The following is a 27178-nucleotide window of genomic DNA, read 5'->3' as shown; positions in this document are numbered from 1 at the left end:
GGGAAAGTTCTTAATGTAAATTTGAAGGTCACCTGTGTGTAGATGGTAATTAAAGCATGAGAATGGATGAGAAGAGATCTAACAAGGAAGACAGGAGTGGCTGGTGGAAGAGGAGTGGTGGAGGCTTCCACTCTTATCTGGGACTCAGATCGGTTAAACTGAAATGCTATTAGTGTAGTAAGTGACCATGCCAAGGAATAGACTAGTTGTAAAGGTTATTCTATTTGAAAATGTTGAGAAGAGTTAACTATGGAAACCGCAGAAAAGAAATAGATTGTTTTAAAAGTTTTCTTTTTCTTTTTTAAATGTTTTGTTTATTTCTGAGAGAGAATGAGCAGGGGAGGGGCAGAATCCAAAGCAGGCTCCAGGTTCTGAGCTGTCAGCACGTGGGGCTCGAACTCAAGAACCGCAAGATCATAACCTGAGCCAAAGTTGGATGCTTCACTGACTGAGCCACCCAGGCGCCCCTAAAAGTATTTTTTTACTATGTAATACATTTAGTAACATTTATTGAGCACTTACTAGATGTTATGCATTCAAGTGCTTATATGTTTTAATTCACAACAATCTTACCAAGTCAATACAATGATTACCCACATTTTCTAGATAAAGAGTCTGAGGCACAGTAACTTGTACTAGGTCACACAGCTAGTGAATGACAGAGCTGGTATTTAGATTCAGGCAGTTTGGTTCTAGAGCTTGTGAGTTTAACCTTTATATTATATTGCCTCTTCTTTGTACTGTTGACTATTTAGAATTATTTGTTGACATAATACTACTAATAGTAACAGCAGATAGATAGATGGATAGATATATGACTTAACCATAGTCCAGACACTATTCTGAGTGTTTTCCATGTATTAACTTTTTTTAATACAACTGTCTTATAGTGTCATGGTAATAATACATACCTCATAAAGATGTGACAGCTGAAGACACAGGTTAAAAATCTACCCGGAGCATCTAGGTGGCTCAGTTAGTTAAGTGTCTAACTTCGCCTCAGCTTATGATCTCACAGTTTGTGAGTTAGATCCCTAAGTCAGGCTCTGTGCTGACAGCTCAGAGACTGGAGCCTCCTTTGGATTCTGTGTCTTTCTCTCTCCCTGCCTCTCCCCGACTCATGCTCTGTGTCTTTCTCTCTCAAAAATAAACATAAAAAAAAGAAAAACCTACCTAAAGTTTCACAGTTAAATTGGCAGAGCCAGGTTTTCAACTCAGTCTAGCTCTAGAGTCTGTGCTCCTAATCATTAAGCTGTACTTCTTCTATTGCCTTAATATACTTATAAATGTGATTGTATATAATTTTTGGATTACCCATTCTTCTTTCAGAAACCTGTCATTGTCCTGCTGAGTTTTCTGTTGGATGTTTCTATTGAAAACCCTGATTTTATTTTAGGTTTTTCTTTAAAGTCCAGCACCAAGACCTCTCTCTCTTGATTTTTTTCTGGAACATGTGATACTGTTTAAATTTGTAGATTCTGGGCTTTTCCACCTCCTCCTTTTCCTGGAAAGTTTTCTTTAAATGTTGTTTTCTGTTCCATTTTTTTATCTTTGTATGTTTTAGATGTTTTTTTGTTTTCCATTGGTATCATTTTATTCTAATCCTTTATATCTTTCTGTTAAATTTTATTTTTTCTAAGTTTATTTTTGAGAGAGCGCATAAGTGAGGGAGGAGCAGAGAGAGGGGGAGACACAGAATGTGAAGCAGGCTCCAGGCTCTGAGCTGTCAGCACAGAGCCTGATACGGGGCTTGAACCCACGAGCTGGGAGATCATGACCTGAGTTGAAGTTGGACTCTTGACAGAGTCACCCAGGCACCCCTATTTAATTTTATTTTTTATCTTTCTGTTTCCCACATTCTTGCTTATGTTTATGTCAGTGGCTTGTCTCTTTTATGCTGATTTCAATGTGGCTTTCATTTCTCTGATGGTCGCTTTTCTCTTTCACACTTCTGAACTGTACCACCTCAGTTTTCATTTGTTTTGCCATGATAGTAAATCATGGCAGTATCCTTGTTCATAATTTTTATTTGCTCTGTGGCAACATTTTTTTGGTGAGTCTTCTTTCAGTGCCATTTGTTCCTCCCTTGCTCTTTGCTGATTATTATATTTGAATGTCTCGAGTTCTTTCTGGACTATTTATAAGAAGTTAATATGAAGGGGGAGGGCCACAGCTATGTCACAGACTAGTAGGAAGTATCCCTATATAAATTATGACTCAGGGTTATATATGAGCCTTTTAGGTTTTATTTGTGCTTATACAACAGAGATCAGAAGCTGTAGATTCCTTGTAATATGGAATTTTATGCCCATAATCTTTTCTGTAAACACAGTAGGTCTGTTGTATTTCCTTATTTAGCTGGTCTTCTCTCTTTGGTATAAAACTTGTCCAGGGAAGTTCAGACCACAGCCATGTACCCTGTTCTGTTTTTGCATATGAAACATGTTGATTTTCCCCTAAGGGTTGTGCCATCTGTTTTGAAGAACTGTGCTCTGGCAGGTCTCTTTGAGATCTGCAGTCATCTCTCTCGGTATCTTCTATCCAACTTCTATTGTAACTGGCAGCCATTTCTCATATATCTTGCTTCATTGTTACAAGTCTCTTATTTCATTAAAGGTGGTTTGCTTTTCTGTTTTCCACTGTTTTGATTTCCAGAGAAGAAGGGAACAGTGCCATTTTTATTCCACTATTTTAGAATAGGGAATAATATTGTTTAAAGGCCTTCATAATATTTAACATTTTTATCTCTAGGTATTTTAATGAAGGGACTGTCCTTGCACACTATGCAGATGTCCTGGGTCTTTTGCTTAGATTGCGGCAGATTTGTTGTCATACTCATCTTCTTACGAATGCAGTGTCTTCCAGTGGTCCCTCAGGTAAGTAGATGTGATTGGTTTACACTATTATATTGGTGAGAGATATTTAAATCAGGATGAGAAATTTTTCATATTACCTGAATACAGTTTCTTATTCGTCAGATGAACATTGTTTTTAGAATCGGACTCAAGAATATACCCACAAATTCTTACCAATGAAATGGAGTAATAATGATGTCTTCCAGGATTTCCAGTGACAGATAACAGTGACAAATTGGATTTGCTTTTTATTCTGTGGTAGTATGTGCAGACTATAATGATGCTGTTGTGTAAGGTATATTATGTGGGTTAGCTACTATTCTAGCATCTGAATTTTTTTTTAATTTAAACCATGCTTTTTGCCTATGATAGAAAAAACCTAAATAAGGACTACCCAAGCAAAACTTTTCCCCATGTAAGGAAGATTAACTTGTCTAGTCATATTACAAATCTTGCTGTGAAATTAATTTTTCAGCCTTTTCTCTAGGAAATGATACACCTGAAGAACTACGAAAGAAGTTAATAAGGAAGATGAAGTTAATTCTGAGCTCAGGTTCTGATGAAGAATGTGCAATTTGCTTGGATTCTTTAACGGTTCCTGTCATAACACATTGTGCACATGTCTTTTGTAAGCCCTGTATTTGCCAAGTCATTCAGAACGAGCAGGTTAGTTTATGCTAGGTACAGAGTCAGTGTTTGATGGAATGGTGCACTAGTGAGTCTTGAGTGTAATGAAAACCGAAGTACAACAGATTGTAAAGAGTTGGATTTACTTAGACATACTAGTGCACCTTTTATGGTTAATTATGTCAGTATTTTATAGGTAATCTGTTTCTTATAATTAAGTCCTTTTAAACATAAAAAGACACCACACATTTGGAGGCATGTTCACAGTTAATATCCTAGTTCTACTGTTAAGATCATTGCTGTCCAATAAATGGATCAGTAATGTGAGACACAAAGGTAATTTTAAACTTTCTAGTAGAAATAGGTGCAGTTTGTTTATCCAGTATATCTAAAATTGCGATTTTTACATGATTTTTTTACTTTAAGTGTTCAGAGTGTGGTATTGTACAGTTACAGCACATCTCAGTTTGCCTTTGCTGCATTTCAGGGGCTTGCCACATGTGTTTATTGGCTATTGGATAAGGTAGGTCTAGATTCTTAGATATGGTAGAATTTTTGAAGTGGAATAATCTTTTAAGCAGTTCTTCAGCTGAGGTAGAGTTTTTTTTTAAACATTTTTATTGGTATACTTGTAGGAAAAAATGCCTAAGTCATGATTGTGCAGTTGAGTGAATTATGAAGTAAACACATTCATTTAACTACTGCTCTCGTCTCCCTGTGTCCCCTTCCAATCATTTACCTCCTCCCTCCTCCCCAAAGCTAACACCACTAAACTGACTTTTAACATTGTTTTAGTTTCACAATCTTTTTTATTATAATAGTATTTGGTATGTAGTTATTTTGGAGACTGTTTATTAGCTTGTGTTGGTACAAATGGACACAAAAAAAGAGCCTGATAGGATTTAACAGGTCTTGACTAGCTTTGTAAGCCATCTAAAAAGGAAAAAAAAATTTTATTTATTTATTTTGAGAGAGAGAGAGAGAAGCAGGATGGGAGGGGCAGAGAGAGAGGGGGATAGAGGATCCAAAGCAGGCTCTGTGCTGACAGCAGTGAGCTTGATGCAGGGCTCAAACTCACAAACCATGAGATCATGACCTGAGCCAAAGTTGGACACTGAACCAACAGAGTCACCCAGGTGCCCCAGAAATTTTTTTTTTTTTTTCCTAAAGAACAGTTTCAACTAGTGTGCTGTAATGTAGTTAGGTTCAAGATACTATTATTTCTGGTTTCTTTACTTGTCTGCAAATAGTACACTTCACCCTGAACAAGGCAGGGGTTGGGGTGCTAACCCCCTGTGCAGAAAATCTGCCCTAAAACTTAACTACTAATAGCCTACTGTTGACTGGAAGCCTTACTGATAACATAAACAGTTGACACATATCTTTGTTATATATTATATGTGGTATTCCTACAGTAAAGAGAAAATACTAAAATCGTAAAATTCATTTATAGTACTGTACTGTATTTACTGAAAAAAAATCCTCATACCCATGTTCAAGGGTAAACTGTATTATAATATTTGTTTCAAGCTCCTGTTGCTAGTCAAGATGACATACTTTTTGCTCCTTTTTTTACCCAGTCCCACTTGACACATTAGAACATTACATCTGCCTGGAGTTTAGCATGTACAGATTTATCTCAAGTGGATGAATCTAAAAAGTCTAATAAAATGCTAGCTATTAAGGTTTTAGAATTTACCATGCTTTTTAAAAATTGAGGTAAGTTGGGGCACCTGGGTGACTCAGTCGGTCAAACATCTGAGGTAAAACACCCTTGATTTTAGCTCAGGTCATGATCTCACGGTTCGTGAGTTTGAGCCCCATGTCTGGCTCTGTGCTGATGGTGCAGAGCCTGCTTGGGATTTTCTTTCTGCCCCACCATCGTGCGCTCACTTGCTCTCTCTCAAATAAACTTGATAAAAAATTTTAGGTAAGTTGATATTTGTTCCTCTGATAAGCTTCATTCATATCTTATTCTTTTCTTATATAGCCACATGCTAAATGTCCTTTATGCAGAAATGATATACATGGAGACAATTTATTAGAATGTCCTCCAGAAGAATTGGCATGTGACACTGAAAAAAAGTCTAATATGGAATGGACATCCAGTTCAAAGGTAAAATATACATGGGCAAATATTTGAGTATTTGTTTTATATTTATATAAGGATACCATTTATTAAAATAATTCTTTTCATCCTGTCATTTAAATATTATGCTCTGTTAGTGTTAACTTTTAAATTTTCTAGTGGTGCATTTGAGAGCAAAGAAGCTTCAGGTTATGAGTGCATTTTTTCAGTGTTTTTAAAAACATTGTCTTTTACTTTTGCATTTTTAGGGAAATAATGGGGCAGGGCCTTTCTTTTCCTAATAAAAAAATTATACGTATTTTGCCTATTCAAAATGGAATCCAACAGGTGTTCTAATTTTTTTTGCAGATTAATGCACTAATGCATGCATTGATTGACTTAAGAAAGAAGAACCCCAACATAAAAAGTTTAGTTGTTTCTCAGTTTACAACATTCCTGTCTTTAATAGAAACACCACTCAGGTAAATTCAGTATTGTTTCTCACTTTGAGTAAAAGGATTTTATGTAAGTGTTTTGATAGGGATAGCAAAAAATAATTGTCTTACCAGTTACAGTCATTTCATCTATGTAAAATGATAGAGTCACAATATTTCCTGGGAGCATAGGATTTTAAAGATAAGTCCTGAATTTATCAGAAAAAATACTGACTGGTGGTTAGTAAATATTTGTCAGAATAAATGAGTGGAAGAATTGGTTGAATGAAATTTGTAATTAACATGTTTTTAAAATAGTATAGAAGGTGTTACTTGTCTCTTTTGTCCTTCCATTAGAGCCTCTGGATTTGTGTTTACTCGTTTGGATGGTTCTATGGCACAGAAGAAAAGAGTTGAATCAATTCAGTGTTTTCAAAACACTGAAGCAGGATCTCCAACTATAATGCTTCTATCTTTGAAAGCAGGTGGAGTTGGTTTAAATCTTTCTGCAGCTTCTCGCGTGTTTTTAATGGATCCAGTAAGTAGTTCTGTAGATTTTAAACTTTAAAAAATGAACTGTTTGGTAAATACCTTTATAGTTATAATTGATTGTGAAAACTCTGAGGCAAACTTTAGAAATAGATGATAACTTAGTAAATGTGTATTGAGGGCTTTTTCTTAAGGACTTTACATATATCAAATGAAATTGTCACAATATCCCTGGGGTCAATGTATTACTGTCCTTACTTTACAGGTGAGGAAAGAAACTGAAGCACAGAGAAGTAAAATAACTTGCCCATCAAAGTCCATGTTTTTAATTTGTGTGCTGCAGTTTTCTACTTCTATATATATGCAATTAGTTTCTGTTATCTGTCATGCTTTTAATGTAGTGGTTTCATCCATTTGGCCAACAAATAATGCAATCCTATGTTGTGTCAAGGAGTCTTACAGGCACTAGGAATCTGGCTATAAACAAGGTAGACAAAGTGGCTACCATCATGGTGCTAATAGTCTCAATTTTTAAGGTAAAATGTAATTTCTGACCTCTATCCTCAGAGATTTAGGAGTTCTTAGATGTGACCCAGGAAGCTGTTTTAATACAGACCATATGTGATTCAGGTGCAGGTGTCCAGCATCACAATTTTAGAAACTAATACCATTCATGGAATATTTTGGATAAATTCTAGCGTCTAATAGGGTGCAGTCACTTGTGGTTGGTATGATACAGGTTTAGCTGTAGAGTGGGAGCTAAAATTCAGACTGAATTTTACTCACTAAACTGACCTAGGAGGAACATCCACAGAGGAGCAGCACCTTGTTCTAATTGCTCAAAGAGGCTGTTTGAGCTGCAGGCATTCTGGACTAATTTAGTTTCTAATTTGTACTGGGTTACTGTTTGGGCTAGAGGCAACCCTATTTGCTATTTCTGTGATTCATAGATTTGAGATTTGTGGTTTTAGAGCTTGTTGCCTGAAACTCAGAAAATTTCATAACCAAGTTTACTGAGCTACAAATTTGAGTTCTTCTGGTTAGGCCATCTAGTTGAGGTATGAACGCACCTCTTACCAAGACTTTTTCCTCACCTGAGGGTAATAACACCCACCCAGTTCAATACTAGCCAGAGCCATATTTTGGCATTCACAGACATTAATGTCATGGATGGCAGTGGTCTGTTGTGTTTTCTTGCCTTAGTTTTGTGGATGAAGTCTTAAATCTTTGCTAGAGTCTTAACTAACCTGATGATCTTTTTTTTTTTTTTTTTTTAAACGTTTATTTATTTTTGAGACAGAGAGAGACAGAGCATGAACGGGGGAGGGTCAGAGAGAGAGGGAGACACAGAATCTGAAACAGGCTCCAGGCTCTGAGCAGTCAAGCACAGAGCCCGACGCGGGGCTCGAACTCACATACCGTGAGATCGTGACCTGAGCCGAAGTTGGACGCCAACCGACTGAGCCACCCAGGCGCCCCTAACCTGATGATATTCTTAAAAGATGATTTTTGGACAGATTCCCAAATTATTTTTTTCTTTGGTTATAATCTTAATATCTGATAAGGAAAAGATTGATACCAAATATAGTTTTATAAAACTGATGATCAAAAACTATATTCTTTTATCAGTTTACAAAAACTTCTGGAATGTTTTAGTAATTCATAGATTGATTTTCATTGAACATTTTAAATGTTTCTAACTTTGAAATGGAAGCCACGTTCCAGGAAAATAACTCATGAAAATCTTTGACCTTTTCATGGAATATTGCATAAGGGCTAAGGTGTATTTTAAATGTTTGATTATGAACTTTTGATAAAGCTAATTACCTTCCTTCATCAGTACATGTGAGAATGAAAACTGTCAGTTTTAGATCATGAGATAAATTTAGATTCCTGGTAGTCATACTATACGTATATTGTCAGCTCATTAGAAGGTTCCCAGATAAAATACAACAGAAAGAACATTTTACCTGGGCTCTTGGTATAACGGTTTCTAAGTGTGTCCAATTGTGAAATACAAAATATGTACAAAATATGATTATCAGTTTTAGAAAACCATAAGCTAAAATATTTCCTTAAAATCTGATTTCTGTACAAAAACCACCCAAAACTCAGATTACAACAGTAGTAAAATCTCCTTTTCCCTAGAGCTCAAAGGAACTTTAAATAGAAGAAAGTAACAGCCTGAGTATGAATCCTACTATAAACTTACTTACATGTGCATTTATGATTTTCTTTCATTTTCAGATAGTACTTTGCTGTGTAAATGTTACTTTTCTCTCAACAACCCATTTTCAGCTTCAAGAATCATCCCATAGTTTAAAATTTAATGATCCCTACACTGATAGTTCATGATAGTATTTCCAAACCATTTGACTCCTGTATTTCTAGACTGAAGAACTCTATATGTTTCTGCTTATTCTTTTCTTCGCTTCATTGTTTTAGTCTTCACTTTAAGACAGTCCCCAAACGGGTGCCTGGGTGGCTCGGTTGAGCATCCAACTCTTGATTTCAGCTCAGGTCTGATTCTCTCCCTCTGCCCCTCTCCACAGCTCTCTTTTTAAAAAAAAAAAAAAAAAAAAAAAAAAAAAAAGTCTCCATGAGAATGCCTTTGTTTAATGTTACTTTTAGTTCAATTTTGAAGTCACATTCAAATATAGATACAAAAAATTACATCAACAGAGCTGTTAGTTTTAGGACTTTTAACAAATGGAAGTAAAAAAAACCAGCAAAAAAACTTTTTTTCATAAATGGACCCAGTTATGTATCTTTTCTGATGTAAATTAAGCCATTTAAGAGGATGTGTAACCTTTTATTCCTTTGTTAAACATACATCAACTTCAAAATGAAAAAGAAAAGATACTATTCGATGACTTAATCACTAATGCTGGGTGCTTTCTATGCATCAGGCACTGTTATTGGATACTAGAAGCAGTGGAGTGAAATGATGGAGAGTAGCTGCTGGTCATAGTAGCAGAGCTGGTGGGGTTCCCAGAGCATTTATGTCAGTATCTAATTCAGTCAGAGAAATTTGAGTCAGTAATAGATGAATGAATAATACTGAAATGAAAGGATATGTGCAGAAAACTCACAGATCAGGGTGGTAATAAAGCCGTTCATATTCTTGTTAGGCCTGGAATCCAGCTGCTGAAGATCAGTGCTTTGACAGATGCCATAGACTTGGCCAGAAGCAAGAAGTTATCATCACAAAAGTGAGTTTTTAAGCCATGTGTTTTAAAATTAAGTTGATTTGGTTTTTAAAATTACACAAAAAAATGTATGAATATATTATTATAAGATTGCAGAATTATGCAGAACAAAATATGAAGATCACCTTTAATCTCCTCTAGAGGAAACCACCATCAGTAGTTTAACATGTTTTTCAAAGTCCCTTTCTCTACTTTACATAGATTCATTTGTATGTATACACCTCTCCTTTAAAAAATTTCTTTTAAGGTAAATGGGATCATATAGAGCCTATTCTTTTTTTTTCTATACTAGTAAAGTATACATAAAAATAGCTGAAGTAAATACTGTGAAGTGTCCAGTTCAGTGGCAGTACTTACTTCCATACTGTCGTGCAGTTATCACCATCATCCATCTCCAGAACTTTTTCATCGCAACTTGAAACTCAGCCCTCAGCAAACAACCTTCTGCTTTCTGTGTATTTGATGACCCTACAAAGCCATTTTCTTTTAACATCTGCATATAGATACATCATAATTTCTTTAACTAGTCTAATGTTTTGCTAATAAAAACAGTGCCAGGGGCGCCTGGGTGGCTCAGTCGGTTAAGCGTCCGACTTCAACTCAAGTCACGATCTCGCGGTCTGTGAGTTCGAGCCCCGAGTCGGGCTCTGGGCTGATGGCTCAGAGCCTGGAGCCTGCTTCCGATTCTGTGTCTCCCTCTCTCTCTCTGCTCCTCCCCCGTTCATGCTTTGTCTCTGTCTCAAAAATAAATAAACGTTAAAAAAAAAATTAAAAAAAAAAAACAGTGCCATAATTGGCATTATATTACATAAAAGTACTTCTTCAGGATAGGTTAAGGAAACTAGAATTCTGGATTTAGAACTCTTACAGCTTTCAAGTTGTTTTCAAAGTAGGCTTAATGATATATAAGCATGATATAAATTTTTCCTTACGTGATGGTCAAAAAAGTACCCTTTTAAGGGCACCTACGTGGCCCAGTTGGTTAAGCATCTGACTTCACCTCAAGTCGTGATCTCATGGTTCATGAATTCGAGTCCCACGTCGGGGCTCTGTGCTGACAGTTCAGAGCCTGGAGCCTATTTCAGATTCTGTGTCTCCCTATCTCTGTCTGTCCCTCTTCCAAGAGCTCATGCTTTCTCTGACAAAATGAATAAACATTAAAAAAATTTTTTTAAAAGTCCCCTTTCAATTTACGTATACCTAAGACTTTGAGTATATTTATATTTCGCTTATCTGTTAATATTTCTTTCTATGAATTGGTTGGTGTTTGCCCAGTTTTCATGAAGTACAAATATAGTCTTATAAAATAAAGGACTCTTATACAGTCTGATTTAAAATTTGGTAGGTATATTGCAGACGGTTTGTTATCAAGCTTTTCCTTTGAACTGGTTGTGTTTTTTATGATTTTAAAACAGGTCAGCTTTTTAAAAATACCTTATGGATTTTAAGATCTTAGAATTTATCTTCGAATTTAAAAACAAATCCCTCCCATATTCTTTTAAAATGTTTTATCTTTTAGGAGTCATGATATGGTTCTTTTTTCAAATGAAGAGCTGTGTGCTCCATCTTTTTTTTTTTTTTTTTTTTTCTCCTTATTTGAAGTGTCACTTTTATCATAAACGAGTTCATATATATTAACGTGAGTCTCTTTCTGGACTTTTTTGCTCCTGTGTTCCGGTTTCACTAATTTCTTTTCCTAATCCCAGGACAATATCACTTTAATAATTATTATGGTTTTTTAAAGTATGCTTTGATAACTAGCAGGACAAAGTGTTCTCATTAACCCTTTTTTTTCAAGATTGGTTAATATTATTTACTCTTGAATTGAACTGTGGATTTATAAGTTACCAGATCCCATTTAAGAAATCTTTTTTGGGGTTTATTGAATTTATGATCAACTTGAGAATGGTCTCCTTTATAAATAAGGAGTGTTCCCATACAAGAATTTAGTATGTCTCTCTACTTAGGTCTTTTCACATTGTATAGTTCATCTTGTTTAATTATTACAGTTACTGGGATCTCTACACAATGTTGAATAGTAGTAGTGATAGTAATCATTCTTGACCTGTTCCTTTTATTGTTTTAAGTGTACTGTACTTGGTAAAGTTCTAGTGGATACATTTAAGATTGAGGACATTTATTTGTAGGTTAATGAGGATATTTTTTAATCAAGGTTTTTATCAGAAATGTTTAATTTTTTTATTTTTGAGAGAGAGCATGAGTGGGAGAAAGGCAGAGAGAGAGGGACACACAGAATCTGAAGCAAGCTCCAGGCTCTGAGCTCTACACAGAGCCCAACGTGGGGCTTGAACTCATGGAAACCATGAGATCATGACATGAGTCAAAACTGGACACTTAACCTGACTGAGCCACCCAGGGCGCCCCTATCAGAAATTCTTCTTAGGCATCTTTTTTCTCTTTAACTTTTTCAGATTTTAAGTTAAACCAGGTAAAGGCTTATTCCATTTCTTGGAAAATCTCATTTGGCTATTTAAATATAATGCGAAATTTATATATTGCTAATTCCAGTTACAGAGTTGCCTATAAAGTTTGCTGGTTTTGGTGCTGTTGTAAAGATGTAACTTTATGGCCTTACAGCCATATTCTTTATACAAGAAAGCCATACTGAGTGATGAGGGAAAGCCGTGTTCAGCTGTAGTTACTATGTCATGTTCTGAATATACTCACTGCATATTGAGAAAGAAAGAGCTAAATAGTTTATAATAGATTATTGAGCAACTTTAAAAGCTTTGTAATACAGTAGAAAAGCAGATTTCCTTATAGTGGACCAAGATTTTATCATGTCTTAATTTTCATTTTTTTTTTTTTTTACATTGAAGATTTAAAATATTGTAACCTAAAAGTACTTACCATTTTTTTTTTTCTTTTTAAAGTTCATTGTGAAGGATTCTGTTGAAGAAAATATGCTGAAAATACAAAACACAAAGAGAGAACTTGCTGCTGGAGCCTTTGGAACTAAAAAAACAAATGCTAATGAAATGAAACAAGCTAAAATTAATGAGATCAGAACTTTAATTGATTTATAATTTGTGGGATTTTGGTAAGGTCAGTTTGATTAGATATATACAGAAATTTTGGAAATGAGAAAATACAGAGTTTTAGAAATGAGATCTAGAGAGTATGTCTTCTAAAAGGAGCATATCATTTTATATTAGTAAAGTATGATCTCTTCTATATATGAACCTATTTTTAATGATATTTCAAATAGCAATAAGTTCTGTTACATACTGTGGCCTAAAATAATTTTTTGAGAAAAAAAGTTACTTTTTCAATTTTTCATAGTATCTTTGCTGAGTATTTTCATAGATCTTTCAAGTACTCAGCTTTTTCATATTTCAAATAAGGTCAAACCTTTTATACTTTTGACTGAATAAAGAGTTATTTTCTGTGTTGGACATACTTCGTTAATCACTAGAGCTTCCCATTTGTGATGCTATATAGATTCACAGTCCCTGTAAACGATTGGTATATATAGACTATATACAAGAGATTTTATTACTTTGAAAAACCGTATTTACATTCCAGAATCAAACCTTAAATGAGAGACCCAATTCCAGGTTAGCAAGTTACTTAGTTTTTTTTTTGACAGTTTGAGATACAATTCACATTGGTGACTTGCAGTTTTATGTTTATGAAAATATTAGGGACTGTGTTAGAACACTTTTTCTCCATTTTAGTCCAGTTAGTACTATTGTTGTTTAAATGTAATTTGATGTGTTAGTGTGTAAATACAGTCTGTGGGGGTGAGAAGTAACCAATTCTACCCAGTTTGATTTGAATATTTAAATTATGGCATTGCTGAATAGATATTTCTATATGTATAATTTTTATTTATGTAGCTTTTTTTAAAAAAATAACTTTATAAATTTTTATAATTCAGAAGACTACTATATGTGAGAGGCGTGATATCTGGATGGAAGTTGGGCTGGATGACCTCCAAAATCGTTTCAACTCTTAAAGACATCTTAATCCTGAATGGAAAAATTTCTTTGTTACTGTGTTTAGAATCAGACTTTGATTTTGGAACTTCAGTAATTCATCCTTACATTTATCTATAAAATCAGTCCTCTTTTTCTTCCTTTTTGTTAATAAGCAGACTCACAGTAGTTGCCATGGCATTCTAGAGGACTCTGAGTCACATTTAAAACAAGCTCTACATTTGGCCGTCACATTAGGTAGTCAGTAGTGTTTTTCCTTAAAAGAAACTTTGCTCCAGAGACAGATTAATTACTGTAACAGAAGCTTCTGTTTGACGATACAGACTTAAGAACACCATATAGTTTATAGTGTTAAGAAATGACTTGACTTAAAGAGGATCTTGGAGGCAGTGTTGTGTTCCAGGGCATACATCTAGATATGTGCTAAACCCATCAACAGCTAAATTCTCCCCTCCCTGTGTTGTTTCTTGCTCCAAGGGCAGCAAGAATCTTTCCAGTCTCTTTTCTCTTTGGCATCAGGTAAGGCAGAGGGCTGGTTAAAAGATCAACAGACTTTTCTGCACAGATAAGAGTGGAATAATAACTTCGGGTTAGTCCCCTGGCATTAGGAGCAATGGGGAATTTCTGTACCTTGTAGAACTAGCATTACACAAAATCAGGTTGATCAGAATCTGATGAAATACAGTATGTGGATTTCTAAGTGCCAACACACTTGTGAGATTTAAGTACAAAAAGTTTTCAACAAAAAAGACAATCTACTCTTCTTGCTTTATAAAGGCAGAGCCTTGCAAACATAAAAGTGAAGATTTTGCTTGCTTCTTTACCCATTTATAGACTTGTTTTAAAACTCATAATGATACATTTGGCAAGTCATTTAAAAAATATCTTTTTTGTGAAGTCCTATTAAGTGGTGTTAAAAAATTTAATTCTGCCTAAGAAAATCTATAAACTACCGGAATGAAAAGTTCATATTATGCAATGCTGTTTCATCATTATGTAGAATAATAGTTTTAGAAATATCTTGAACACACTGTATTCCCACTTGTGGTTCAAACTGAATTTTGTGGTTCAAACTGGATTTTGTTTTGAATTTGAAATCAATAAAAGTTTTAAAAATTGGCTTCAATGCCATAATTTTGGTGACTTTTTCTCTGAAGAAAATTTATCTCATGCTGTGAAGATAATCTATATTACACAATTGTGTTTTTTACTGACAGTACATAAAAAGTACTATGAATAACAAGAGTTTCCCCATTCTTCCCACCTTTTTTATTTCGGTCAGTTAGGTTCCATTTCTTGTTTAGAAATCAGAGTGTATATGTGTTTTAAAGTTTGTTAAATGTCTTGATCTTCTAAAACATCGGTTCCGAGTCTTTTTATTTTCTCATCTGCCAGAAAAGAGGTATGGTAATACCTATGTATAGTGGTATCAGTAGCATAGCACTCTGAATTGTAGGTTTTGCCTAATCTAGGATTGAAATAGTAATATCAAGAAAATGTTTATTACTAGTGAGTACCAATGAAATTATCTTCAAGCAGTATATTCTGTTGGGAGAAGTCAAAGGCTTTGTGTTTTTTACATTCTTTATGGTACTTGCCGAAAGTTCTGTTCATTAGGATTTGGAAGATGCATTAAAAATATGAGGATGGCTTGCCTGGGTAGCTTGTGCTCGGTTAAGCGTCTGACTTCAGCTCAGGTCATGATCTCGCGGTTCATGGGTTCAAGCCCTGCATCGGTTTTGTGCTGACAGCTCAGAGCCTGGAGCCTGCTTCACATTCTGTGTCTCCCTCTCTCTGCCCCTTCCCTGCTCACACACACTCTCTCTCAAAAAATAAACATTTAAAAAAATATACGAGGACAAATTTTATGTGTGGTTTAATGAGAACTCAAATGTTCAGTCTTAAGTTTTTAGCTATATTAACTTTAAAATATTTGCAAAAGGCATAATACAGTTTTCCCTCATTCATTAATAAGTGTGTAGTAACCTTCCTTACAAGTTCTACATTCTGGAATGTGGAACCTTATTTGTGCAGTACTTGTGAATAAGAAGAGCCAAAAATACTGGTAGCTGTGAATAATGACTTGAGACGCTTCCCTGCAGTAATGCCTACTTCAAAGGGGAAACTTGATTAGAAACCTTGTAAGCAGACAGGTTATCGTCCCGTATTAATATATTCATACTTCTTATAAGGGAGAGTAGTCTTTTATATGAAGCCATAATAACTTATTCCGTTTTAAAGGATAAATGACTTATTCTCAGTTTTTGATTAAAATGAGGTATTTTTTTAATGTTTATTTGAGAGACCGAGCACGAGTGGGGTAAGGGCAGCAGAATCTGAGGCAGGTTCCAGGCTCTGAGCTGTCAGCACAGAGCCCGACACAGGGCTCGAACTCAGGAACCCTGAGATCATGACCTAAGTGGAAGTCGGATGCTTAACCAACTGAACCACCCGGGTGCCCCTAAAAAATGAGAGGTTTCCAGTTCCTTATTCAACCACCTTCCTGATCAAGAGTCTCCTGACAAATTTAAACCCATTTCTACTTTTAATATAAAAATTGATTTCTATAGGAAAGGAATACAAGTTTAATAATGTTTGTATTTCAATATATATGGCATAGGCCACCCTCATTAACCTGAACCAAGTGTCCAAAAGTTTGTATTAACTAAGGTTACATTGGGACTTCATTTAGAAGGCCATCAAATGTCAAAATGATTGCTTAGATTGATGGCTAAAAAAGAAAAAATTCTAGGACAGGTCTTTGCAGGTTGAAACTCAATTCTAAGAGGCTATTTAATGGGACCAGAAAGGATATTAAGAGTCATCAAAGAGTATATGTATTGTTAAGTATGTGCTGCACTTACTGAAGAGAGATGAATATTTCAAGAAGGTTTTCACAGTAAGTTTGCTGCCTTTTCAACATTCTAGTTAATTAAAAATAAAGGCAGATAAAATTAACCAGGATAAAGCTTCCTGAATGCTTAATTTATCCTTTTTATTAGGCGAGGGAAGGGCTATTCCCTAGTGGTACATCGTAGCATTTTAAAGAAATCTTGCCCTGGTATCATTATGTTGATAAAGAAAAGGTAAATTAAGTATTTCATGAGAAACATTCTAGTGAAGGAGATGGAGACCTAATAGGCCACTTGCACATACAGGTGAAGTAAGGAGCTAAACATTTAATTTTTTTATTTTAAAAAGTATTAGAAGAGAGGGACGGGGGGGGGGGGGGGAGGAGGGAGGGCGGGGGGGGGGGGGAGAGAGAATCTCAAGCAGTCTCCACACTTGGCACAGATCCCACCTGGATCATGACCTGAGCTGAGATCAAGAGTTAGACTCTCAAGCTACTGAGCCACCCAGGGGCCCCAAGATAACCATTCATTTTGTATATGCATTATAGACCTCGAGCAAGCATGGAGCTAATCTCCAAAGGCATGGATCTGACCTTTGTGTAGGCAAATTTGTCTTACAGCCTAAAGCTATTCTACCACTGTTCACAAGATTTTTTTTTTTAAAGGATATATTGATCTTCTACAAATGTTCTTATAATCGAGTTATTTTTGCCATTTTACACATCTTACTAGGTGACCTTTGGTATTTTAGGATCCCTGGAAAAGATTTTACAGTGTAATTGTGCAGCTTTGCATGGAAAAGTTAGTACTTTACCTTCATTAACGCATATCCTTGGAAGATAAAGGAAAGAAATCTGTCTAGCCTAGTTCAGGGACTTCTCATAGCCTCTTGACACTTTTTGCACATGTTATGCTATTTTCTATAGTATGCTTATCCTTTCAGATTCCAAGTTAATTAGCCTTCAATATATACTTATTTAAAATAAGTTATGTAAGCCTTTTTAGAGTTTTAGCTCTTATGCAATGTAAAACAGGAAACAAAATATTAAGGCAAAAAACATGGAGTCATAGGTTTGATTTCCCCCACACACACCAAATTTGAGGCTTTCATATCTTTTCTCAATGGTAAAAAGAAAAGGCTTTGAATCTTGTAGTTCTTTTGCTACAGATAAGTTCCAAAATACACTTAACTATCTGGATTACCTATTGCATGGCCACAATAAAGCAGTATTCGTTGTCTGAAGACTGGGTTTCTGTTCATCTCAACCAGGGAGGGACCCAGGAGCCAGAAAGGCCTTGACCACCTAAAATAATAGGCTTCAGTAAATCCATATACAGTTGACCTTTGAACCAACTATATATGGTGCTGACCCCATGTGCTGTTGAAAATCTACATATAACTTGATTCTCCAAAAACTTAGCCTACTAATAAATAGCCTACTCTTAGCCAGAAGCCTTACTGATAACACTCAACACATACTTAAAAAAAAAAAAAAAAATACAGTATAAAAAGTATATATAAAGTTTGTGCGGGGGGGGCAGGGGAAGAGCAGAGAGAATCCTAAGCAGGTTCTGCACTGTCAGCATGGAGCCCAATGTGGGGCTTAAACCCACAAACCATGAGATTATGATGTGAGCCAAAATCAAGAGTCAGGTAGTTAACTGAGCCAGCCAGGCACCCCTATTACATACTGTATTCTTAAAATGAAGCTGTAGAAAATTATTAAAATCATAAATAAAATACAGGACACTGCGTCCAAAAAAAAAAAAATCCATGTATGAGTGTACCCTCACAGTTCAACCTGTGTTGTTCAAGGGTTAACTACTAGCATTCAAAGGCCCTATTTCTGAACATTTGACTCTTCCTAGAATTTTTATTCTAGGCAAACAGTGAGAAATGGTAACTGTCAGAGACTGAACATCAAGAAACAAGTGAATACAGAATAAGTAAGTAGATGACAAGAGCTGAACTCCTTAGAAGGTGTAAGGAGCCCTTGTCCTTATAGGTCAATGTTGACCCTGAATACATCACAATATTATAGCATAGTCCTATAACAGAAGTAGTGTCTCTTCTAGGCCCATAAAACTGCTGAAAACAGGATAAAGAGAGTTGTAGGAAACAAAGTATGTTCAGAAGCTGAATCATGTTTGTCTCAGCCAAAACTCACAACAAATTCTATCCTTGGGTTTTACCCATTTATTTTTACATTATAATTTCAGTCAGCCTATTTAGGAATGCCTTTGTGAAAGGTATTTCCCAAGTCCTATTTCAAGCCACCGTCCTTATCCCTATAACAAAATAAAAGCTTTTCGATTAAATTGTGTTACTCCCCAGAGATTTCTAGCATTTGTATTTCTGGTTATATAGAGGTTTCTCTGATCTCATGGTCTGTTCTAACCATACATTTGTTTAAAGCAGAGCAGAGCTATGGAGCTTGGAGTACAAAAATTTGAATCGTCTGAAGAGTATTTACCTCTCTTCTCTGATTATCTGCAAAATGAGTACACTATATATACGTCATAGGATATGAGAATTGAGATGTAAATGCCCAGTAAGTTTTCTTTCCTTTTTGCTTTTTTTACAGTTTTATTTATAGGAGATTGAATTTCAGCAGCTGAAACTCAGAGAAATAAGTTAATCAAATAACTTACCCAAGTATAAAAAGATTGTAATCCATTTGTGTATCTGTAATAAGCCGAGAAAAAGCAACCCATAGCAGACTATTTTAAGGACAAGCCAAATCTTAATGCTCCAAGTCTCAGTGACATTAAAAAGGTAAACGCTACACAAATACATTTATGGATGTTATTTATGGTAACGTTTCCTCTGTAACTCACAGAGCCGAGATTGTCTTTTGAAAAGGCTTTAATCAGAAGGTGGCCCCCCCGCTATGCAACAATCACCTCACCATTTCATGCCTCTTCTGCTGAAAACCTCACTCCCTATTGTATTGGTATAAATACCTCATTGTATCTAGTGGTTCTCAAATGTCATTTGGGACAGTCTTTTGGATTGCCTGGTAGTTACTTGAAACGGAGATACCATGGCCTCAACCAAGACCTACTGAATCAGAATTTGTAAGTGATGAGGTGTAAGAAACTGTACTCACAATTAAGTCTCCAGTGTTTTAGCGCGCAGTGAGGTTGGAGACACAGTTGCTCGAGCGCCTCATCTTCTGTTCCTCCTTTCTCCTCACTCCTCATCCAAGCCATCGGCGACTTCGCTGCCTTCATCCTGGTGAAAGGTATGCTGCATTACCACTGTCTCTCTCCAGGACCACCACAGTAAACTAACTGTCCTTCCCATCAAGTCTTTTGTCCTTCATTCAAGCTGTTTTCCACCAGTTGCAAAAGGAGTGTTCTTAAAACGTAAATCCTAAAGGTAAGGCAATTAGATCTTTAGGAACAACTACAATGGATTGAAACTAACCACATTAAAATTCATTAATTCATAATGATGCTTAGAACATAATCCCCCCCAAAACCACACTGGTTACCTTTGGAGGATGCCAGGAAACCAGTTCCTTATTTGTATACACATCTTCCTCAACTTATGATGGGGTTACATCTCGATAATCCCCCCCCCCCCCCCAATACAAAGATCCTGGGATTTAGGAGTATCTTGAGAAGAGCTATCAAAGCGCCTGATGCATGGAGGCACTTAAATCTTTGGTAAAAGTGCTTTGTATACTTGAGGATTATAGCAATTCATTCTCCACCAGTCCAAATAATTGTAGTGTTATCTTCAGAAATCACTTATCATTTAATATTCTACAATTTTAGGGAAGTCCTCAGGTTCTTCTGGAGCTCTCCGATAGCCAGCCTCCAAGGTGGCCCCCACCCATTCTTGCCTCCAGAATTCCATACACCCCTCTATTAATTCACACCCACATTGAATAGGGCTCACCTATGTAACCCATAGGATATTGGGGAAAAAAGGGCAACCTTGGTTGATTAGGCCATAAAAGCCATTGCAGTTTCCGCCCAATTAACGCTCTCAAGTTTCTTCTCATCATGGTCTTCTCTCCTGTATTTTTGTTTTTCCCCAATAGAATGATCTCTGATTACTCACATTGGTTTTAAAAGGTCATTTTGGGGCACCTGGGTGGCTCAGTCGGTTAAGCATCTGGCTTTAGCTCAGGTCATGATCTCACGGTTCGTGGGTTTGAGCCCTGTGTTGGGCTCTGTGCTGACAACTCGGAACCTGGAGCCTTCAGCTTCTGTGTCTCCCTCTCTGCCCCTCCCCCACTCATGCTCGCTCTCTAAAGAATAAACAAACATTAAAAAAAATTAAAATAAAGGTCATTTTGGATCCTGCCCTTCCCTGGCTTGCCACATCCTTGCAGCCTAGAATCATCTGTACATTTAATTAATATCCTTTATACTTCTCATTTTAATTCATGAAGACACCGGTTCCAGTACTAACTGTCCTGAAAGATTATCAAATATGTTCAGAGACTGATGATTTGATGCTATAATATTTTCCAAAATCTGAATACTCAACTTAATATGGACATAAAATGCGGGTGACGGATTAAATACATTTGATCTCACTTTCCTCCATCAATCACACCCATTACCATCACTGGAGAACACAATATTTAAATGTTTCTAGATATCTAGAAACCAATTCCAGTGTCAAGTGTTACACTGGTTTTTAAAACACTGACCAATTCTAAAACTCATGAACAACTACTTGATGCGTTTTTTTCAAGGGGAATGGGAATCCTTTATTTAGACAACCAGGATATGGCAAGAAGTCTTTATTTTCATACAGGGTGCCACTGCAGGTAACCATCAGAGAACACATGGCTGTTTACAGATACAGAGAACTGAACAAAAGCGTTTTTCGCATGCTGTAAACTGTACATAGAAAACTGGTGAACAACTTCAGACACTGAAATTAGGAAATAAAATGGGTTAACACCATCTGTTGATAGGTTTATGAATCCCTCAGCAGTGTTCTAGGCTGTCTTTACCTGGAAGCACAATTACAATCGCTCTGGTGGCCTCTGGGCAATTCTAAATTGTGGGTCTAGTCAAAGGTATAACAAGCAAGCACGAGAGAGATACCCTGTCCCAGTCTGAAGAGAGGCGGATTTAGAGCCTGTCTTGGCACGTTTCTAGAGTCGATACAGCCAATTTAATAGCTTGAGTTTCCCTTACCACATAGGTCAGCAAAATCCAGACTCTCTGACCATCTGCTGAATAAGCCTAGGGTTAAAAAGCAGAACACTGTCCACACATAATAGAACTGCTACTTCACAACTTTTGCCCAGTTCTCACCTGTTGTCCTGCAAAATCCCCTCATCTGATGAATTTTAATTTTAGCAAAGCTTCTAGCAACTGTAACAGACCTTGCTTAACCCAGCTCTAGATACTAAGCATCCGAAACAAGTGCCTGTGAAATGGATGTGTCCATGGGAAAATGGCAGTGTTTCTACTGGAGGTAAGTGTCAAGTTTCCTCTTGATGTTGTCAAAGGAATCTGCTCCCATGTAATCGGCCTGGCCCTGTTCCCACCGCTCCTTCCGTTCTTCTGAGGACACAAAAGGCTGTGCTGTAGCCGGGATCTCCCCGAGGGACAGATGTGATACGGCTCCCGAGACACCTTCCTAAAAAGGAGAGCATAATCAGACTCCTTGAGAGCTGCAAAACAGACTGTTTTAAAAGAAAGCAGGAAGTTGAAGAATGTGAGAAAAGCCAGGATGAATTATCATGCAAAGTAGCAAAAACTGAAAAGTATTACATGAAACAAACAAACAAAAAAGACACAGGAATACAAGGGTCATATGATTTTTTTCCTAACGAAATGAAGACTTCTGGACTCAGTGAAAACATTGGGAGAACAAAGTAATTAGGGTTAATGTTTAAGTTCTGCATACCTTTCTACAGAAGCCACAAGAGAAAGCCAGTGTATAGACCAAGTCTGAAAGCTGCAAACAGTTCATTAGAAAGTGTAAGATGGATGGACAAGGGAACACAAATCTCACGATAAATTCTCGATCTGTGTGGGCTCTGAAAGGTTGAGAACTTAAACAAAATGATCCCTCAGAGTCTAAGCTTCACAAAGGACCTAACCAGAGAGCCACACCACATACACAAGTTGTCAGGTTAGAAACGTGAGAGCTTAATTGTTTGAGACTATGCACCAAACGTCTCTGCTTGTTGAAGCTTATTATCAAGCATCTCATCTTGTAGCATGTGTGAATTTAATTGGCTTAATCTGGATCAACTGTTTCCATTCCCATCGCTTTTCCTTGGTTCCTAATTCTCAGTCCTTGGGTTGTGGAAGCAACAGGTAAATGTGCAGGAAATGGAGCAAACCTACTCTACGTTAAATTAGGTTCTCATGACTTATACAAAGGCAATTAACTTCAAGTGCACAATAAAAGGATATCAAAGCTATTCTTCAAAAAGCTCTGAGGTGAGAAGGTACTAGAACTAGCAGAGAAAAAGGAAGGCGAATGAATCCATACAGGTACTGCTCTATAACGGAGCAAACGGTAGAACGAAATTTTTGATTACTGGTTTTTGTTGCTATACATATGTAAGTGTGTATGTGTGTGTTTATATATACTGGAACTCCGAGGCATCTGGGCAGATTCCAGAAGATTATTTTATAGCTGAAGCAACATTAAGTCCTTACCCTAGATTAGCCCTGCCTTTGCTTCCACTTGCAACAGGAATGATACAGGGAGTTTCTTCCAGAATTCTCTACTTCATGATATCTGTCAGAAGGTAACAGTCTTGCAGACCTAGATTTGAGTCCCAGTTTTGCTTTTGATGAGTATGTTATATAACTAACAGGTTATTTAAATTCTTTAGGCCTCAGTTAATGTTAATATACACAAAGAACACAGTAACAATAATACTTGATAGAGTAGTTGTCAGGGTTCTGTAATAATAGCTAACTTTGTTTAAGCACTATGTGCCAGGCAACATTCCAAGTACTGTGCCAATATTATTTCATAGTCCATAGAAAGCAATTAGATAGTGTTATTTATTTTTCCCTTTCTCCATTTTACATATTGGTACAAGTGCTAATAAGTAAAATGGCTAAAATCTCTACTATGGCAAATAAAAGGATCTCTTACAACTTTTAGCCTCTTATAATTATACCAAGGTAATTAACTGATTAGACTGGATTATCATTCACTCATTCAATTCTATTCTTTATATCTTAATATGCAGCATAAAAGTATAATTTCTCATCCTCTTCCCATTTTTCCAAAAGAATAAACCTCACAGGAAGACTTTTATTTTTTTTTTAATTTTTTTTTTTTTTTTTTTTCAACGTTTTTATTTTTGGACAGAGAGAGACACAGCGTGAACGGGGGAGGGGCAGAGAGAGAGGGAGACACAGAATCGGAAACAGGCTCCAGGCTCCGAGCCATCAGCCCAGAGCCTGATGCGGGGCTCGAACTCACGGACCGCGAGATCGTGACCTGGCTGAAGTCGGACGCTTAACCGACTGCGCCACCCAGGCGCCCCCAAGGAAGACTTTTAAAGTCAGAAGAGTCTAAGCAGTTTGGTGTTTTAAATGTTAATGTCATCTTCCTCTTACAAGGAGATTTTTTTCAAGATCCTACATAACCATAAGAGCACAAACACAGCAAACCAAAATAATCCTAGAAAAGTATCTGTTGTTCCATGTTCATGTTATTGTAATGTTCACTGAAAAATACATTCTTCTAAGCAGATGGCAAAAATAAAATACATATATTTAAATGTTTGCAGTTTCTTTGAAAAAGTGTCCATTCATCTAAAGCATGAAACAGGGCACTATCTAAACCTTAGGAATAATCTCAGAACCTTAGGACAATGAGCTAAGAATTCTGTAGATTACACACACGCACACACATGTACATGTATATGTATGTATGTATATGTGTGTGTGTGTGTGTATATATATATATACATATCTATATCTATCTAGATATCTATATCTATCTAGAGATATATCTATCTCTAGATAGATATAGATATATATATATATATCTAAAACCCTTTCTTATGCTCTCAGATCTAATTGAAATTTGCCACAAAATCTACTACTTTAATCTTTGCTGGCACTATTTCTCCCCTCTAAGATGGACAATTTTCTACAAAAATCTTTTTATTTATGTATTTATTTAAATTTAAATTCAAATTAGTTAACATACAGGGTAGTACTGGTTTCAGGAGTAGAACCCAGTGATTCATCACTTACACATAACACCCAGTGCTCATTCCCACAAGTGCCCTCCTTCATGCCCATCACCCATTGAGCCTATCCCGCCACTCATCTCCCTTCCAGCAACTCTCAGTTTGTTCTCTGTATTTACGAGTGTCTTATGGTAAAATACCACTAAATACTCTACCTCTACCAGTCTATCAAGTTAAAAAAAATTACAGCATTAAATTACCGGAAAGGGTAAAACAGAACCTACCACATTTAGGTACGAGTGGGGATCTTTGACAAGGCCAAACTGTTGAAGCAGAGGTAAAACGTTGGTGGTGAAGATGTCCCACCACAGGTTGAGAAACTCTGGATGAGTCATGGTGGGATCATGGGACTCGCTTTTGACACTTTTTGTTTTAGGATCATAAGTATAATTCCATGGTTTGATTCGCCCCAGGAAATGCACAACTTTGGCATTTGCACCAAATCTGCCAAGGGAACACAAGTTGAAGCCATTAGTGGATTCCGAGCACTGACAAAAAGATAAATAGCACTTTGTTCTGTAGCCTGAACAGTGTACCTTCCATCTTGTAGTAGTGGTTGGTTGGAAAAGATATGAAGCTCACAAATTTTTAGACATGCTTTTTAAATCATTCAATTGTATGTTAAATATACACAAAAATCCCAAAGTAGTGGTGGATCAGTGCAACAACCAACACACCAATCCACTGCAGGAAAGGTACAGCACGTGGAAAGCCATTTGGTATTACCTCGTAACATTGAAAATGCTCGCGCCTCTGGCCTGGAAGCTCAGCTCCTAGGCACACATCCTAAAGAAGCTCTTAAACATGTGCAACAGGAGACATACTCAAAATGTTCACGGCAGCAGCACTGTTTGAAGCAGTCATCACTGGATACAACCCAAGTGACCGTATCTTACTGGGTTAAGATTGTTCAGCAAGTGTTCACTCCGTTTCCCAATCTCCACAGCAGGAATGAGATTCCTGCCTCACTGATAAATTGGGCATGCTCACAGCACTTGCCTTTGGCCATGAAATGTGGGCAGAAGTGACACTGCCTTTTAAAAACAGTCCCTGCTTGTTTCTGTTCCTTCTCTCTGAGAAGCTGTGACCTCTTCTAGCAGAAGAGTGGATGAGACCCATGGAGCAGATCTGGATCAAATCTGTGGCCTGGCTCCAAACCCTGCTGAGATGATCAGAGCTGCCTCAGCCTACCCACCAGTATATGAGCAAGAAATATACATACTTACTGTTGAATGTCACTGAGATTTTATGATTACTTGTCCATTTTTTTTTTTTTTAATGTTCATTTATTTTTGAGAGAGAGAGACACTGTGACAGGGGAGGGGGCGGGGGGGGGGGAGAGAGAGAGAGAGAGAGAGAGAGAGAGATAGATAGATAGATAGATAGATAGATAGATAGATAGATAGATACAGAATCTGAAGCAGGCTCTAGACTCCGAGCAGTCAGCACAGAGCCCGACGCGGGGCTCAAACCCACAAACTGCAAGATCATGACCTGAGCCAAAGTCAGATGCTTAACCAACTGATCCACCCCATTTAATCTTTTTAAAGGATAACTTATGGTGTATTCAGATCATGGGATGTAATACAGCAGTCAAAATAAACAAATTGTAGCTATACATATCATGTAGCAAATGGATAATTTTTTTATATTACAACAGCAAGTTTAATTAACATCCATAACTGCACACAGTTACATTTTTTTCTTGTGATGTGATGTTGTAAGATTTACTCTCAGCAACTTTCAAATATGCAATACAGTACTGTTAACTACAGTCATCATGATGTACATCACATCCCCAGGTCTTTTTATCTGATAACTAGAAATTTGTATCTTTTCACCACCGTCACCCATTTTGCTCCCTCCCTACCCTCTGCTTCTTTCAGCCACTAATTTTTTTCTTTGTATTTATGAGTTTGTCTATTTGTTTTTAGATTTCACATATAAGTGAGATCTTATAGTACTTGTCTTTCTCTGCCTTCACTCAGCATAATGCCCTTACAGTCCATCTGTGTTGCCGCAAATGGCAGGACTTCCTTCTTTTTATAGCTGAATAATATTCCATCTTACATGTACATATACATTTTCTTTATACATTCATCAATGAACACTTGTCTTAGCTATTATCATTAATGCTGCAGTGAACATGGGGTGTGAAAATGGATGAATTTTAAAAATATGATGAAAAATTCAAATTCAAATAGAAATACATGCACAGGAATCCACTCCGATAGTGCAAAGCAAAGTACTGCTTAAAGAGTAGAAACCTGATCAACATATAAGTGTCATGATGTTGGTTACCTCTGGGGGAAAGGGAAGCATGATGGGAAACAGACACACAGGGGCTTCTGAGGTACTGGTTGTGTTCTATTTTTTAACTTGCATTTAAAAAAAAAACCATTTTTTATATATACCCTTTTGTGTATGCACTGCATCTCACAATAGTATCCTAAAAAGACTAAGAGTTAAGAGTGGTCC

The 27178-nt window shown here is 36.6% G+C and overlaps 2 protein-coding genes and 2 long non-coding RNA genes across 11 annotated transcripts in view; 1 reads left to right on the top strand and 3 right to left on the bottom strand.

The window, feature by feature from the left end:
* Positions 1–14761, top strand: part of HLTF (helicase like transcription factor) — a 52212-nt gene extending 37451 nt beyond the window's left edge. For 2 of the 6 annotated variants that reach the window (XM_058730171.1, XM_058730167.1), the window contains exons 19-25: positions 2752–2876; positions 3331–3521; positions 5473–5598; positions 5920–6032; positions 6342–6522; positions 9605–9685; positions 12577–14761. In XM_058730171.1, coding sequence (XP_058586154.1) covers positions 2752–2876; positions 3331–3521; positions 5473–5598; positions 5920–6032; positions 6342–6522; positions 9605–9685; positions 12577–12729 — 970 coding nt within the window. In that variant the 3' untranslated portion in view covers positions 12730–14761. The remainder of the gene's footprint in view (positions 1–2751; positions 2877–3330; positions 3522–5472; positions 5599–5919; positions 6033–6341; positions 6523–9604; positions 9686–12576) is intronic. The other 4 variants (XM_058730173.1, XM_058730172.1, XM_058730168.1 and 1 more) reach the window with 3 other exon arrangements.
* Positions 4598–8990, bottom strand: LOC131511991 (uncharacterized). Its single transcript, XR_009261862.1, has 2 exons — positions 7957–8990; positions 4598–7720 (listed from the first exon to the last, which is right to left on the bottom strand). It is a non-coding gene; the product is annotated as an uncharacterized LOC131511991 (long non-coding RNA).
* Positions 9947–19597, bottom strand: LOC131511992 (uncharacterized). Its single transcript, XR_009261863.1, has 3 exons — positions 17697–19597; positions 12550–12609; positions 9947–10150 (listed from the first exon to the last, which is right to left on the bottom strand). It is a non-coding gene; the product is annotated as an uncharacterized LOC131511992 (long non-coding RNA).
* Positions 19598–21195: 1598 nt separating this feature from the next.
* GYG1 (glycogenin 1) overlaps positions 21196–27178 on the bottom strand; it is a 76264-nt gene continuing 70281 nt past the window's right edge. For all 3 annotated transcript variants that reach the window (XM_058730179.1, XM_058730181.1, XM_058730180.1), the window contains exons 6-7: positions 24925–25144; positions 21196–22107 (exon numbers count right to left, since the gene is read on the bottom strand). In XM_058730179.1, the coding sequence (XP_058586162.1) occupies positions 21934–22107; positions 24925–25144 (394 nt within the window). In that variant the 3' untranslated portion in view covers positions 21196–21933. The remainder of the gene's footprint in view (positions 22108–24924; positions 25145–27178) is intronic.

This window comes from Neofelis nebulosa, chromosome 5, assembly GCF_028018385.1.
Source record: "Neofelis nebulosa isolate mNeoNeb1 chromosome 5, mNeoNeb1.pri, whole genome shotgun sequence".
NCBI lineage: Eukaryota > Metazoa > Chordata > Mammalia > Carnivora > Felidae > Neofelis > Neofelis nebulosa.
This window is presented reverse-complemented; position numbering and strand designations above follow the sequence as displayed.